The 15284-nt window shown below is 46.8% G+C and overlaps 2 protein-coding genes across 3 annotated transcripts in view; both read left to right on the top strand.

Moving 5' to 3' along the window:
* The first annotated feature begins 1565 nt into the window (after positions 1–1565).
* On the top strand, positions 1566–5262 carry TXNDC15 (thioredoxin domain containing 15). Its single transcript, XM_017836063.1, has 5 exons — positions 1566–1676; positions 1765–2129; positions 2647–2810; positions 3009–3139; positions 3832–5262. The coding sequence occupies exons 1-5, from the start codon at positions 1622–1624 to the stop codon at positions 4026–4028; spliced, it is 912 nt and encodes a 303-aa protein (XP_017691552.1). The 5' UTR covers positions 1566–1621; the 3' UTR covers positions 4029–5262.
* Positions 5263–6023: 761 nt separating this feature from the next.
* The window catches only part of PCBD2 (pterin-4 alpha-carbinolamine dehydratase 2), a 23276-nt gene continuing 14015 nt past the window's right edge, over positions 6024–15284 (top strand). The window contains exons 1-2 of one of the 2 annotated variants that reach the window (XM_017836068.1): positions 6024–6080; positions 8736–8867. In XM_017836068.1, coding sequence (XP_017691557.1) covers positions 6024–6080; positions 8736–8867 — 189 coding nt within the window. Of the gene's footprint in view, positions 6081–8735; positions 8868–12852; positions 12909–15284 lie in introns of those variants that run through there. The other variant, XM_017836070.1, reaches the window with a different exon arrangement.

Raw genomic sequence — 15284 nt, 5'->3', positions numbered from 1 at the left:
TTGCAAATCTTCCTGTTTGCTAAATTTCAGCTCCTTCCCTAGCAAGCAGCTTTTCTAATGTGGCCAAGATTTTTGAATAGATGCAAAACAGTGTATTTTTTAACAGACTTTTCCCAGAAGACAGACATTTGGCATTAAAAATCAGAAAAATGTAAGCCACTGAAAATAATTTTGAAGCAAAACTGCCAGGCACATTAAATGTGCCTTCTCTGCAATGCCTAAGCACTGGCACACTGTGTTTGTTGGGAGTCAGGTGTGGCAAAGCCTGACTATGATTCTGAGGAGTTCAGTTGTGTTCCATTGATAGATTAGAGTCACCATTAAAAACCTACCATTTTGATTTATGTATGGCAGGAAGGGTACTATATTAGGATTAAATTCACAGTAAAAAAATCATTTCCAAGTTGAAAATGCTGCTTTGCCCATACTCAAGCATAAGGACAATGGGGAGAGGGGCAGCTTTTTCCTCACTAGTTCACACCACCTTGGATTCCTTTTGTGTTTTTGCTTTCAAGCTTGCTCTGTATCAGCTGGTCTAATTAAATATTTTCTTCTTATGTGCAAACCTCATGTTTTCTATTTTTAGGCTAATATGTCCTCAATATCAGTGCTTATGCAAACAGGACTTTAAAGAAAAAAATTCAAGCAAGAAAATGTGCGTTGTAAGGAAGGACAGAGTTAGAGCTGGAGAAGAGTCCCTAAGTAAAAACCAACCAAAAGAATCCTGGTTTTGTAATAAAGATGACACCCATCTTTATTTTTACACACGTACTTTGCTTTCCCTGCCTTTTTCCAGGGTGTGGGTTAATGACCTGAACTCCTTTAAACCAACAGGGAAACACCTCCAGCAGCATCCCGAGACCTGGCCTGGGCTGTGGCTCCGGGTACACGGTGTGGGCTCAGCCCTGCAAGGGGGGGGTCACAAAATCACAGGATGGTTTGGGTTGGAAGGCACTTTAAAGATCATCTTGTTCTGGTCCCCCTACCGTGGGCAGGGACGCCTTCCACTAGCCCAGGTTGCTCCAACCTGGCCTTGGACTCTTCCAGGGATGGGGCAGCCTCACCTTCTCTGGGCAACCTGTGCCAGGGCCTCCCCACCCTCACAGGGAAGGATTTTTCCCTAAAAGATTTTTAGCAAAGAATTTTTTCCTAATATCCAGTCGAAACCTCCTCTTTCAATCTGAACCCATTCCCCCTCATCCTGTCACTACACGCTCTTGTAAATGCTCTTGCCCCATCTTTCCTCTAATCTCCCTTCAGGTGCTGGCAGGCCGCAATGAGGTCACCCCGAATGCTTCCCTTTTCCAGGCTGAACAATCCCAACTCAGGGTTCAGCGGAACCGCGAGAAAACTCGGTTGAATCCACACGATTCGTGTCTACCGCGGGCAGGGCCGGGCCGAGCCCCCACCGCGCTCCCGCACGGCCCGGCCCGCGCAGGGCTCTGCCCGACCCTGCCGAGCGCGGCTGTCCCGGCCCTGCCCCGGCCCTGTCCCGCCGCGGCCGCGCCCCGAGCGCCCTTCCCACGGAAATACGAGCCCCGGCGGAACTGGAAGTGTCCCGGGGATCCGGCGGAAGCGATCGTTGTCCGGGGAGACGCGGCCGCCGGGGCCGAGGGCGAGGATGTGGCGGCTGGCGCTGCTGGCGCTGTCCTGGTTCGGTAGGGTCTTTCCCGCAGGTGAGACCGGGGGGCTCTGGGTGCGCGGTGCCGGCGCGGGAGGTGCGGGGCACTGACACGTCCTTTGCTCCCCGCCTGGGTCCCGCAGGGGGGGCGGAGCGCGGCGCGGGCGGCCCCGAGCCCGTTCGGTACCGCACGGCCGAGATGGCGGACGCGATGCTGGGCAGCGGCGGCAGCGGCGCCCCGGCCGAGCCGCCCGTGCTGCTCTCGGCGGTGCCGGCCGAGCCGAGCGGCGGCCCCTGCGAAGGGACGGCCGGGGCCGGGGCGTGCGGCCCCACCGGGAGCGGCCCCGCAGCCCCCCCGGGCCCGCCCCGCGAGCAGCCCGTGCTGGAGCCCGTCCTGCCCGAGGAGCCGAACGGCACCGACAGCGCCAAGGCCCCCAAGGTGAACTGCGAGGAGAGGAACACCACGGGCATCGAGCGCTTCACGCTGCAGATCCTGAACGTGTCGCAGGTACCCGGGGGTGGGGTGAACGCCAAAGGGGGGGAAGGTGCCGGCGTGGTGCTCTCGGTGCTTCACTTAGTGAATGTTATTGTGTAACATCCTCTGTGCTACCGAAGAGAAGATATATCCGGGCAAGGAGGCCTTTCGGGTCATTCTGATTGGAAAAAAATGGAAATACAGCGCACTCCATGTGCCTGTGCCTGTCATCTCTGTGCCTGCAGGGAACTGCCAGCTTTGCTGCTCCGTGCACTGGTGCTTCTCTCTGAAATCGTTAATGGCACCTACTGCCAGCTTGTTTCTTGTAATGGCTATGCCTGTGTATATTTTTAAATTATTAACTTCTAAATCAACCTTTGAAAATGGTTAAATGCAATCCTCTACCTGTTGTAAAAAGATTAAGCACAGGTGCAGTTAACTTGGTAATATTGCCCAGTATCTAGTTGACTGAGCGGTGCATCCCTATGTAGAATTTAACTCTGTGAAATATGTAGTTGTCCGTGCTTGTTCTTCTTGTTCTTTCTCCAAGGACCTGATGGAGTTCCTAAACCCAAACAGCAGTGACTGTACGTTGGTCCTGTTCTACACTCCGTGGTGCCGCTTTTCTGCCAGCCTGGCACCTCATTTTAACTCTTTACCCCGAGCATTTCCAACCCTTCGCTTCCTGGCACTGGATGCGTCCCAGCACAGCAGGTAACTCTCACTCCCTGTGCTCCATCAGCAGTTTAGTTCTGTTAATTTTGAGTTTTAAAAACAGCAGTGCTCTTTTTTCCATATAAGGTGACAGTTTAATTTAGTGAGACTGACAATGCCTGTAACATGACTGTCTTTATTTCTTCCTTCAGTAGATTTAATTTCTTTCCTGCTTTGTGTTTGCCTTATGTCCACCAGTTTATCAACTAGATTTGGAACTGTGGCTGTACCAAATATCCTCCTTTTCCAAGGTGCTAAACCTATGGCTAGATTTAATCATACAGACAGAACGCTGGAAACCCTGAAAGACTTCATCTTTAACCAAACAGGTGTGTCAATCAGCCCTGATGTGTCAATGGGAAGAACAGGCTGGCTTTTAACTCCAGAATTTCCTCTCCCTGTGTTTGTTCCTTAAAATGAACTTCATGAATACCCTGAGAGGACCCAGCAGAGGTTCATATAATCAGTTGCTACCATGAGCTGGATTTCTGTGTGTGCTGAGAGCAGAAAATCAGTTCCTTGGGCTGCTGTCATAGAGCAGGTTGAACAGTGGGGTTTAGCTAGAGTGGATGCTAGAAGGTTGGAGCACATCTTCCTGCCCAAAGATTTAATTGAAAGTGAAATAAATTTAATTCTCTTTGCCAGCCAGCTAGTTCTCTTCTAATCTACACTGAACTGCTGTGTGGGTCTACATTTCCAGAAATGCACAAAAATAAAATTCCTGGAAAAACACTCTAAATTAAATTTCCGTGCACTGAAAAACCCCTACAAACTTACCCAAGGCTGTGCTGTGGGAGGACAGAACAAGCCTTGTCCTGCTATGAAAATACACATAAGAATCAATGTTTTTATGTAAGTAAACCCTTTGATAGATATATGTTAACACACAAGGGCCATCTCACCAAAATTTTAAGTCTACCTGTGCATTAGCCTTAGTCTGAGAACAGAAACAAAGCTCCAGGTAGAACCAGCCTCTCTGTATTTGAGGATTATGACCTTGCTCAGGTGATTTGTTTTTTAGGGATAGAAGCTAAAAGTGACGTGGCTGTGACGAAGGAGGACTGGGAAGGGCCCCTGCCCAGTGTCCTGACAAAGGGCATAGACTGGCTGCTCCTGTTCTCCGTGCTCTTCCTGGCCAGCTTTGTCCTCTACGCAACCCTTCGGACCGAGAGCATCCGCTGGCTCATCCCGGGACAAGAGCACGAACACCAGGAATAACCTCAGATGCTGAAACGGGGGCAAGAAATCCCACTTATTGGTAAAGCGGGAATTTCTATGGCCTAGAGGCACCTAAGAACGAACTGTTGAATTTGTCGGTTGTAATTTATAATAACGACTAAAAATCGGCTTTATTTATCCACTACTGAATCTGTAAAAAGCACATTCGTGGCGACTACGGTGGTAAGAAAACAGATACGAAGAAACACGAACTAAAGTATTTATTAAGCTGCTCTGATTGGCCTCTTTTTCGTGGGCTCCAGTGTAATTAGTGATACAGTTCTACTTCGCTCTTCTGAATTGCTCCCTGATCTACAAGCTCTCCCTTGTAGACCAAGGAAGATTTTTAGAGCTCCCTGGTCTGTACATGGCACTGCAAGGAAAACACTGGTGAAGGGAGATAAATGATGTTTTACAAGACAGTGTACTTCAGATGAGCTGTTCCATTGTCTGCCAGCAGTAACAGTTCCAAAGCTGTTTCATTCCCGTGGCTGACTGTTCCCACCTCTGGCACTGGGATGGTGCTGCTTTTCTCCTTCACTCTGCCCTGAGTTTTGACTTAGTGGCAGTTCTTGATGAGATTTAGAATAACTTCCCAAGATGACCTCACTATTTTTGTGTGTGTCTATACAGCTTATTTACCACATTCCTGGAGAATGAAATTGTAATAATTGTCCTTTTTAAAAAAAATAAATGAGGTTTTTAGTGAAACCTTTTAAGTCACTTTCTTATAGGACTTAAAACATGCGATTTCTGAACTATGGCTCACCTGCCTAAATTAGCAAGACCAGTCCTGATGTTTATTTAAATTTCTACTACCATGTTTGCTGGTTCCACAGTCTCCAGCTGAGGCTACATAAAGAATTGATATTTTTTTAGTTATAATTAGTATGGAAGACTTTGGATAAGGTATGGACTGGTATGTTTTGTGGAGTTTGGATTATTTGATTGCATAGCATTTATCATGTTGGAATCTTGCCAGAGTACCCTGATAGGAAGATTTAGAGAGCAAACTAAGCTAAGGCAAAACAAAGACTTATTGCTTGACAAAGAGTTTGTATCTCTGCAACTTAATTCTTCAAGTATTTCTCTGCTGGCTCTGTGTTTTCCTTTGGAAACTGGAGGTCCTGTATTTCTGTGTCCAAAAAGGAAACTGCACTGGTAAAACGTTGGTATGACCGGAGATAAAGCTACGATGGATGTTATTAATAAAGATCCAAGATTTTGAATGAGTGTTCTTGCCTCTGCCATCTGGTTCATTTGAGAGGCCCAGGGTGGATTGTCCCTGGTGCTCATCTCTGCACTGCTGAAGAAACAGGGATGTGTTTACAAATGGAATGGGGCTGTTTCAGTGCAGCCCCATGGGATGGAAATGAAACCTGGCAGGATCCACCCACGGATGCATCCCGTTCTCCTCCCGGGTACGTGTCATGGAATAATGGAATCACAGAGGTTGGAAGAGACCTTTAGATCATCCAGTCCAACCGTCCACCCGGCACTGCCACTGTCACCCCTACACCACTGAACCACATCACCCAACCCTACATCTCCAACGCCTCCAGGGGATGGTGACCCCACTGCCTCCTGGGCTGCCCTTCAGTGTCTGACCACCCCAACAGGGAAAACTTTCTAATATTTAATCTGAACCTCCCTGTCTTAGCTTGAGGCCGTTTCCTCTGGTGCTCTCACGGTAGCACAGCCCCGTCCCACCTCCCTGCACCCTCCTGGCAGGGAGTCCTAGAGAGCCATGGGGAGCTCCTCGAGCCTGCTCCCCTCGTTCAAGCGGGAGGCGCGGCGGCGGAGGCAGCTCCCTGCTCCCCGTTCCCAGCTCCCTTCTCCCTGTTCCCAGCTCCCTTCTCCCCGTTCCCCGCTCCCCGTTCCCAGCTCCCTGCTCCCTGTTCCCAGCTCCCTTCTCCCCGCTCCCCGTTCCCCGCTCCCCGTTCCCTCCTCCCAGCCCGGTTCCGGGGCGGCTCCGGCGGGGGCGGTGCCGGGGCCATGCCGGGCGGCGGGGCCGGGCTGCGGCGGGCGCTGCTGGGAGCGCGGCGGGCCATGGTGAGGGGACGAGGGCCGGGCAGGGCCGGGCGGGGGGCTCGGCGGAGCGCGGGGGACCTGCAGGGGCTCGGGGCAGCCCGCCCGCCTTCCCCTGGCACTGCGGGAGCCGCGGGAGGTGGGAGGGGTGGGATGGTGTGCCTGGAGCACGGGGGGCTGCGGGGACACCTCGGTGCCACCGCTCCGTGCCTGAGTGGGGAGGGGCCTCGTACAGGGACAGGACAAGGGGGAACCGCTTGAAACTCACCCAGGGCAGGGTTAGGGGGGATGCTGGGGAGAAATCCTTCCCTGCCAGCGTGGGGAGGCCCTGGCACAGGTTGCCCAGAGAAGCTGTGGCTGCCCCATCCCTGGAAGTGTCCAAGGCCAGGCTGGACGGGGCTTGGAGCAACCTGGGATAGTGGAAGGTGTCCCTGCCCATGGCAGGGGGGGTCAGAACAAGGTGATCTTCAAGATCCCTTCCAACCCAGACCATTCTGTGATTCTCCCTGTGTCCTGCCACCATCCCACTTCATGACTGATTGTTTTGTTTTACACGAAACTGATAATGAGTGGCACGCACAGGGTTCAACCCTCGGCCCTCCGGCATGAGATGTTTAGTACTAATTTTTTTATGTAATTAATGAACTATTTCCCCGAGCTTCCTCCAAACGAACATTACCAATTACAGGGTCAAACCCACACCCAGTGCCTGTTCCTGCCTCTCTGGGGGCTCTGGCTGTGCCCGTGATGTGCTGCTGGGAGGTGGTGACTGCAGAAATGCAATTTAAATCTCCCACCTTATCTTCTTCCTTCTTCAAGCAAATTCCAGCTGCTTTCTGCTACATTTCTGAATATCACGATGCGTCAGGACGTGGCCTCCACAACCCATTCCGAAGCAAAACGTCTGCATCAAACCCAGTCTCCATATTCCTATTAAAACTGCCTGACCAAATGTCAGGTCACAGCACTGTCTTGTCAATGCCCATGTGTCAGGTGAGGTGTCGGGAAGGCACCACGGTGTCCCCAGAGCTGACAGGACATCTCTGTGCCAGCAGGAGGAGTGGACTTTGTGCTGCCTCCTGGTCGCAATCCTGGACTTTGCTATCTCAAAAAAACCCACTCACCCCCATGATTTTTTGTAAATTAGCGGACTGACTTCATCCTGCACCAGAGAAAATAGTTCTTTTTGAGACAGCCTTGAACTGGGGCGATTGTTGTATAGGCTTGGAAAAAAGAGGAACGTAAGAAATTCATGCCTGTGACTGTGGTTATAGCAATGACAAATCTGAAATTTGTGTTCTTGCAAGCCCAAAGTTGTGTTTGAAGTGCAAAGAGCCTAAATTAGTTCAGTTTGGGACCTGTAAAACCCATCCCTTGGTTACATCTCTGGATGTGTCCCACTGAACACAAGCAGCAGCAGTGTGCTGTTAGATTGATTTACACTTTCGGGGTTTTTATCCCATATTATTGATGCAAATGTTGCTCCTTGGCCCTCCTGCATCATAAAGCCTTGCTCAGGTCACATTAATTGCTTTAATTCCTGCTCTGCTCAGACTCACAGCCCCATCTGGTGGCATCGGGGCTCCCGCTGGAGCAGCGGCTGGCAAAGGTGGAAAGTCCTGAGCTGCTGAGCTGGCAGTGGGTCCTCACTGGCCTCCCATGTCTGAGAGAAGCTCTGGAGCAAAACTGCCTTTCTGCAGGTTCTCAGAAAGCTGTGCCAGCTGCTAAAGTAAAGACTAAAGCAATCTGAATTCAGCTGTACTGGGGAGAAAGGCTCTTCCCACCAAAGCAATGCCTTTGTTGTGTGAGTCTGAGACCCCTGTGTCAGGATATATTGTCCTTAGTCTCTTCTTTTAGGAGAAGTGTCAAACCTCTTCCAAAGGCCCCACTGAATGTTCCTTTGTGTCTGGCTCTGGCCTGTATCAGCCCCTGATTCAGATATTCAAGTGTTAGTCTGTCACATCTGTGCTCCCAGTGGCATCAGCAGGACAGGTCACTTCAAATAAACCATATTTAAGTATCAGCGCTTTGCAGAATCTAGTGCTTATAGCAGTAACTTCAGACTTCTTGTAATTGTGTCTGTATTGTCATTCTTTTTCTTTTTATGCAGTCAAAAAGCTCTTTGTTTCTTGTAGAACTCCACAGTGTGTGCTGTCTTAAAATCCATTCCTCCTTTCTCAAAATAGTAAACTACAAGCTGGGTAGAATACAATCTCCTGTTTTGCTTTTCTCTTTTGAAATAGATATTTCCTGATATCTCCTTTAGCCTTATAATTGTACCTTTATCAAATAATGTAAATAATCCTTTGCTTATATGACAGAGTGGAATACCTGAGAGTTATTTGAGGTGTTACAGCATCTGAATAATCCAGATGACCAAGGGTGCAGGTGTGCTGGTGTCCATATTCATTCCTGGGGAAAAGCCTGTTGCTTTTCCTTAGTTTTGTACAAAAGCATTTAGCCAGATTTATCTGCCCAAAGAAAGATGATGGGGTTTGGCTGTTTTAGGTATAACTGGTCTGTGAAATTATAAACAGTAAGAAACTGTACCGTGAATATTCCACATCCTTACCTTTGCACGGCACATAACCACAATTTCTTCGTGTGGTTTTCTTATTGTTGTACAGCAGAGAACCTCAGCCTCACTCCTGCCGTGCCTTTCTTTGTTTCCCTCAATAGTCTTCCCAGTCTCACTGGTTGACAACGGAGGAGAGGAACCAAGTTTTACTGGATCTCAAAGCTTCAGGCTGGTCTGAGTTGGGGGAAAGAGATGCCATCTACAAGGAGTTCAATTTCAAAAATTTTAATCAGGTAATTACTGTTATACACCACTTTTCATATAAAGGAAATGTAATTGCTTTAATTTCCATACGATCCTGATGGGAAAATATTTGTATTCAGAAATTTGGGAGTATCCTTGTGAGGCCAAATCCTCTTGGCTTTGCCTTGACGAATTCCTCTCTGATTCTGATCTCATTAGGTGGAGTAAATTAATTCCATTTCGTAGTTGATAAGTAGGTGATTATAATATTAGGGCCAAGGTTGGTACTGTGGAATTAGACAAATAGTATTTGATCTCCATTTTTTTTTGTTGTTTTCATTGCCAGCGTGTGTAAATGAATGCTGGAAATACATAACTGATGGACAGTGGGGTTCATTTTTGTCAGGGATAAACTTGAGAAAAATGGGTAAATACAAGAACAGAAACTTTAACAAATAAGGTGGGGAAAATGGGACGTGTTTCACCTTCTGAGCAGGAAGACAGAGTTCTGGTACATCCTTGAATGAGTTGTAAAAGATGATCTCGCAGTGTCTTTGGCACACAGACTGCTGGTTTTTATTTGGAGGCAGGATCCCGAGCCACATCTCAAACCCACAAGAACTCGTGCTGGACCATCAGTTACAAACTTGCTTCAGAAACACTGAATTTGCCTTGAGATGTACGTTCAGCCCCATTCCCCCGTAAATTCCCTCCTGAGGAATCATGGCATTGCTTAGAAAAAGTCACGTTCCCAGAGCGTGCATTTCCCTTCTGTTTTATTTCTGAGGGAGGGGTGAGTGCTTTCTGGGGAGGGAGAGGATTCCCAGGGGTTTGTTGGGATGATGGCTCTCCCTGAGCCGGTTCTCTCCCTCGCTGTGGAGGGACATGGTGAGCTCCAGCCCGGGGATGCCAAGGGTTTGTTGGTGTGTGTGGGGACCAGGAGCTGTGCTCTGAGCTGTTTATTTACGTGGCTGTGCCTAAGCCCAGACCAGGATGTTTTAGGAAACCACAGTGAGCTGGATAAACAACAGTTTGTAACTGTGGCTCTTTTTTTCACTGTTTCAGTCAGTAGTTGTGGGGTTAGTAAAGCCCAGGCAGCAGAGAGAAGGTGAGTGAGGTGATCCCAGCCCCTCTGAGCTGGGTGAAAGCAAGAGGGAAAACCACTGCAGGAAGATCCAGCTCATGAGCAGGACAGTGCTGGTCCAGGGAGTACATTTTTTTCTGGATTGCACCTCAGACCTGAAAGTTACTACAAAGCAAACAGAACCATGTCAGATCATGCAGAGGGCAGTGAAAGGGAGAAGCCCATGAGAGGGAGCTCACATGAAGCCTTGGTGAGATGTGCAGGCAGCTCAGGGCTCGAGCAACCTTCAGGTTTGACATGGTGAGATAGAAGTGACCCTTGGAAGAGTTGAGATTTCCAGCCTTTGTGCTTTGAATATTCATGAAAGAGCATCTCTGCTGGGTTATTGGTTCAGCACGACTACAAATGACTTTTGTTTTCCCCAAACTTAATTTAAAAGCAGTTTTGCCCACTGTAAATAAATGGGTCAGTTTGCTCAGATGGACTTGGGCAGTCTCTGCCAACAGGCAGGTCAGGAGACAGATCACTGTGTGCACCAGCAGGTATCTGGAAAACCCATTGCTTTGACAAAAATTCACAAAGCTGTATTTTTTCTTGATGGTGTAGATTTGTCTTACAACATGGGTACATTTCCATGTGTCTTGCTAATGTGAAGATTGATGGAGCACATATCAGTATAGGAAGTTGAGTTTATTTAAATGTGCTTATTGATAAATGATGAATTATGCATTTATGCTTCTAGTACATGTTGTCTTACAAAAGGTACTTTAAAAAATTGCCACTTTAATTGTTTGGGAGATATTGGAACAGTCTCTTTCATTCTTGGTTCTTTCCTGCTGCCCTTTTGCAGATGGAGTAAAATCAGGTGCGGGAAAAAAAATCACCCCAAAAAAAACAACAAAAAAAAGTAGAAAGTGGTTGAGCTGACATGAAAGGTATTTCAAATTTATGTTTTGCAGATGATATTGGTATGATTAATGTCTTCATTGCCTTTTTTTTTTTTTATTGCTTCTTGCAGATAGTGTTCATGATGCATGGAAAATTCTGTGGCTTCAAAATCTATGCCAGGTTTACAAAGTCTGTGTATGTCAACAGATGTTAAGAATATAAACACAACTTTTTATTATAAAGTCGTGCAAATGTGTAGACATGAGCTTGGTTTATGTATATTATTTTCAGCATGAGAATGAAATGAAACTTCTGTGCAACAAGAGTTATTTAGATTCCTGAAGCTTTCAGGCTGAGATTAACTTGGTTAAAAGCGATCAGCAGCGAGCTGCCTTTGTGAGGCTGACAAGCTAATGACACTTCTGGCTCAGGGAATTAGTTTGTAACCCACAACTTGAAAGCTCTGGTGCTCTTTGTTAGTCTGAAGATACATTTTTATGAAAGTGGGCTTTGGTGGTGAAATTCTCTGAAAGAAGCTGGAGACCAGTCTGGGGGCCGTGCTGGAAGCCCTGTGTTGGTTGTGTCGCTGGGGTCCTGGTGGACTGGAGGATGTTGGTGCTGGATGCTCCCGTTGCCTTTAGTGTGAGGCAGGCTCCTGGTGGGTGGGTGTTCTGAATCTCGTATAAAATATAGAATACAGCAGTGTGTGTGTGGGGAAACAAACACAGCTCAGCTGTGGAGGAGAGCCTTGTCCAGAAGAGCTGTGCTGATGGCACCAGTGCGCCCGTTCCTCCTTAAGCCCTGCAGTTCCTGTGGGTTATTGCCACTGTGGAGCAGCAGGTGGGCAGCAAGGATTTAAAGTTGGAGTCTTTCACCTCCAGGGCTCTCACTCTTGTGCACTCACTCAAGAGCCCCTGTGTTGAGACTCTTTTCCCAAGGAGCTTGTGCTGGGCAGGAACCTCCGGCTGTGAGTGGGGTCTTGGAGAGCGGGTGGGCTCGGAGCACTCCATGGCAAGTCCCAATCCCTGCCACGCATCTGGGTGCTGGTGAGCCTCAATAAACCTCACAGCCACGTCAGAGAGCTTCTCTGGGGCCTCTTTCCCAGGCTGCAGGGCAGAGAAAAGCAGTGAGCAAGGCTTTCAGACCATGGTATAGTGTCATGAAGGGACGCTCTTTTCATCCATGTCTTTGTGCTACTGAAACAAAATGTTTTTCTTCCAGTGGAGCAAACTCTCTGCTTCCAGTCTGCTCAAGCAAAACTTGGAATTGGGATAGAAAGTTAATTTACACCTCCAGACCGTGCTGGTAACTTCTCCCAGCATTCCAGGTCAGTTCACCTTGGGAGCAGTGATCCAGCAAAGGGGACAGGCCTGGTTTAAAAATGTGAATTTCTCCCAGATCCATCTGAGCCCAGTCCCGGGCTGGGCAGGCTGTGAAGGGCTGTGAGTGCTGGATGCCAAGTGCTCCCTTTGGTTCCTGTATCCAGCTGCTCACTTCCACCAAATTTGCTGGAACATCTTAGCTCTGAGACTTTCATGTCTCTTGTCAAAGTTGGTTGGATTTGACCGGCGGGTTTAAGGGGCAACTGCCTGTGTGATTGCATTTCCGTAGGTAATCACACCAAGGCAGCAAATGCAGTTAGGAAATTACAAAGGTGGGCAACTTTGCTGATGGTCAGGTTCAGCCTTTACAGCTGCTTTCTTTTATAGGGTAAGTTTTTAATTAAGTTTCTTTTTTTAAAAAAAAAAATAAAATAAAAAATAAGATCATGTAGGAAGTCTCCATGAGACCTCTAACGTCATTTTCTAAAATGACAGGAAATCAAACACTCTAAGAGTTTTAAAGCTATTAAATACATTTTGTGTTTTGGGGCTAGAGGATGGAGGTGGAAGATGAGCCTAAGTGGAGGGGATGGTATGGAAACAGTGTGCAGTGAGAGTAGAAGCACATGTGTTTCAGTTCAGTTGTGGAGTCTTGGTTTTTGAGATCATATTTAAAGATGCTCAAAAAACCTAGAACTATTAAATAAATTATTATTCTCACTTTGTATTTCCCTTCCAGATTTGCTATCTCTCTTGCTTGGAATCCAGGAGAAAAAAGTCAGACAGAGCATGTTACGGTAGATGCCTTTTTTCCTCCCTCCTCCTTGTGATGCCAGTTATTTTCCTTTGGCTGTAGGGAGACATGCTCAGATTTGCCCCTTTAAATTGACGTCTTTGTTGTATGATCCCAATTACACATCCAGATGAATTTGGTAGGATATGCAATGAATGCTCTTGATTTCTTTCGATGGCAGTACTTGGTGCCAGTGTAATACAATCTGTCAATCCTTCCTTTTTCTACTCCCAACACATTTCTTTGTTTTCTACATTGATCAAAGGTTGGGAAATTTGTTTTTATATATACAGGCAGTGTATTTCATTGCTGCTTTTTTGTACTTAATCTTTTGGCTGTTTGGCTGAAATACGTCCACGCCTTTCATGTATTGAAAACATAATATCCTTTAACCTACAATCTGCAGAGTTAAAATGAATTTTATGGTAAATATTCGGTTGTGGACCACATCTCCAGCTTTTTATATGCCACAGTGGTCTTGTGTTTTTTTTCTTCTCCATTGTCTGATAGTGAGGTCATTTTCAGTCCTCTGAGAAATTTTATTCCCAGCCAGATGCAGGCCATATATTAAAAGTAGCACCTGTGGCTAATATCACAGCAGCTTACCATAAATTTACATGGTAACTAGGATTATATCTGTCAAGACTGTTAAAAAATGTCTAGATTTAATTTGATTTCCAGTATTGAAGGAGCTCTCCAACATTCTGCTTCATAACTATATTTTAAAAGTTAAAATCACTCCATTGTTAAGTTTTATAGCACTCCCAGTGCCCATTAAGTTGATTTGTTAAATGGGGGTCAGAATAAAGCAAGTTGGCTACGGGAGGATCGGAAACCAACCCATTTGTGACAGATTCAGTCCTCGCGTGTGAATCTTCTCAGAGCTCGGGCAGTGATTGGATTCAGGTGCAGCTTATGTCACTTGTGTTTAACCTCAAAGCCCGAGCAGCCTCGGCCCCACTGTCACTTCTGCTAATCAAAAGTCAGCCCCATTTCTGTACATTTTGGGGGGAATTGCTGTTTTTAGTGCAGTGTCACTCTGCTCGCTCCCTCGGCCAGGGTTTTGCGTTTGATTGCTCGTCGACCGAAAATAAATTATATTTTTTATCCACCTCGGTAGGTGCTGGTTTTCATATAGGCTTTCCTAGACTGCTTCATTTTCCATTATCCTTTGAGTGCCTCTCCCATATGCAGTGATTTGTGCACCTGCAAAGTTATGAAGGTATTTCTGTTGGTAGTTATGTTGTTCACTGACTTCCCGGCGTTTATGAATACAATAACCGATTTGCCATAAATCAGAATTATTTATGGGTGGGTTTACAGAGCTGAGAAAATCTTTGTATCTGAAAATAATGAATTTCTGGCGTATCTGCCTGTTGACATTTTCCTTTATTAGAAACTGATAGTGAAGTCTGTGGGACTGGCAGAGGTTAACCTGCAGGCTGAAACTCAGGGAATGAACTGGATCAAGTGTCTTGGAGCAGAGCACAGTAAAAATATATGATTCTTGGATGGTCACACCTTCCTTGCGTTTATTCTTGGGATGGACTGAGTGAATAATACTCTCACCTCGCAGTCAGCAGGTCAGGGTGCAGCTGCAGGACCTGGACATGGATCCACTTGCCTGGCACTGCCCAGGGGAAGAGGGTAGTGCAGGGTCTGGGGAAAATGAAAGGAGAAATTCTAGGAAGACAGCCTGTTTGAAAGCTTATGAGACTCCTTCTTTGGCCTTAGGGGAGCAGGACATGACACTGGTGCTCTGGTCAGTGCAACCTGTGTCCAGTGATGCATCCAGTTAGCTGGCAGTGGTGAGAAATTATGGTGGAAATATCTGGGAGTGTCCTTGGTGCTGGGAGTTGGGAAATAAAGGATTTGTTTTCTTCCCAAGGCTGATGGTGTACAAAACCACAGAATGACAGAATGGTTTGGCTGGAAGGCATCTTAAAGATCATCTCATTCCAACCTCCTGCCAGCCTTCCACTAGTTCAGGTTGCTAAGTGATATTTCTCCCTATAATAAACCATTATTTTATAGTTTATAATTATTGGGGTGTGGCATTTCTACTTGCTGAATTTCCCCCCTCCCCTCCAACAGAGCTGCTGTATCTCCTTTTATTCAGGCCACTGCTTAAAATATGCCCAGTTGACCTTTGGGCTGCTCTCCAGTTGACTCAAATACAAATTACTTTCCTTAAAAGATGGATTTATTATCACTCAAGTAAAAATTATTACAGCATTTGCCTTGTGTTTGTTGCGTGCATTGATCTGAAAGCGCGAAAGAAATTATTTGTCAAAATGCCTTTTGGATCTCACAAGCTGTTTCTCCTTTTTTTTTTTTTTTTCAGCTGCACAAATTGATTGTTTGAATTAAACAGAACAAA

The sequence above is a fragment of the Lepidothrix coronata genome, unplaced genomic scaffold, assembly GCF_001604755.1.
Source record: "Lepidothrix coronata isolate B3197 unplaced genomic scaffold, Lepidothrix_coronata-1.0 Scaffold269, whole genome shotgun sequence".
NCBI classification, from domain to species: Eukaryota; Metazoa; Chordata; class Aves; order Passeriformes; family Pipridae; genus Lepidothrix; species Lepidothrix coronata.
The sequence above is the reverse complement of the archived record's forward strand: the minus strand, read 5'-3'. Positions and strand labels throughout refer to the sequence as shown.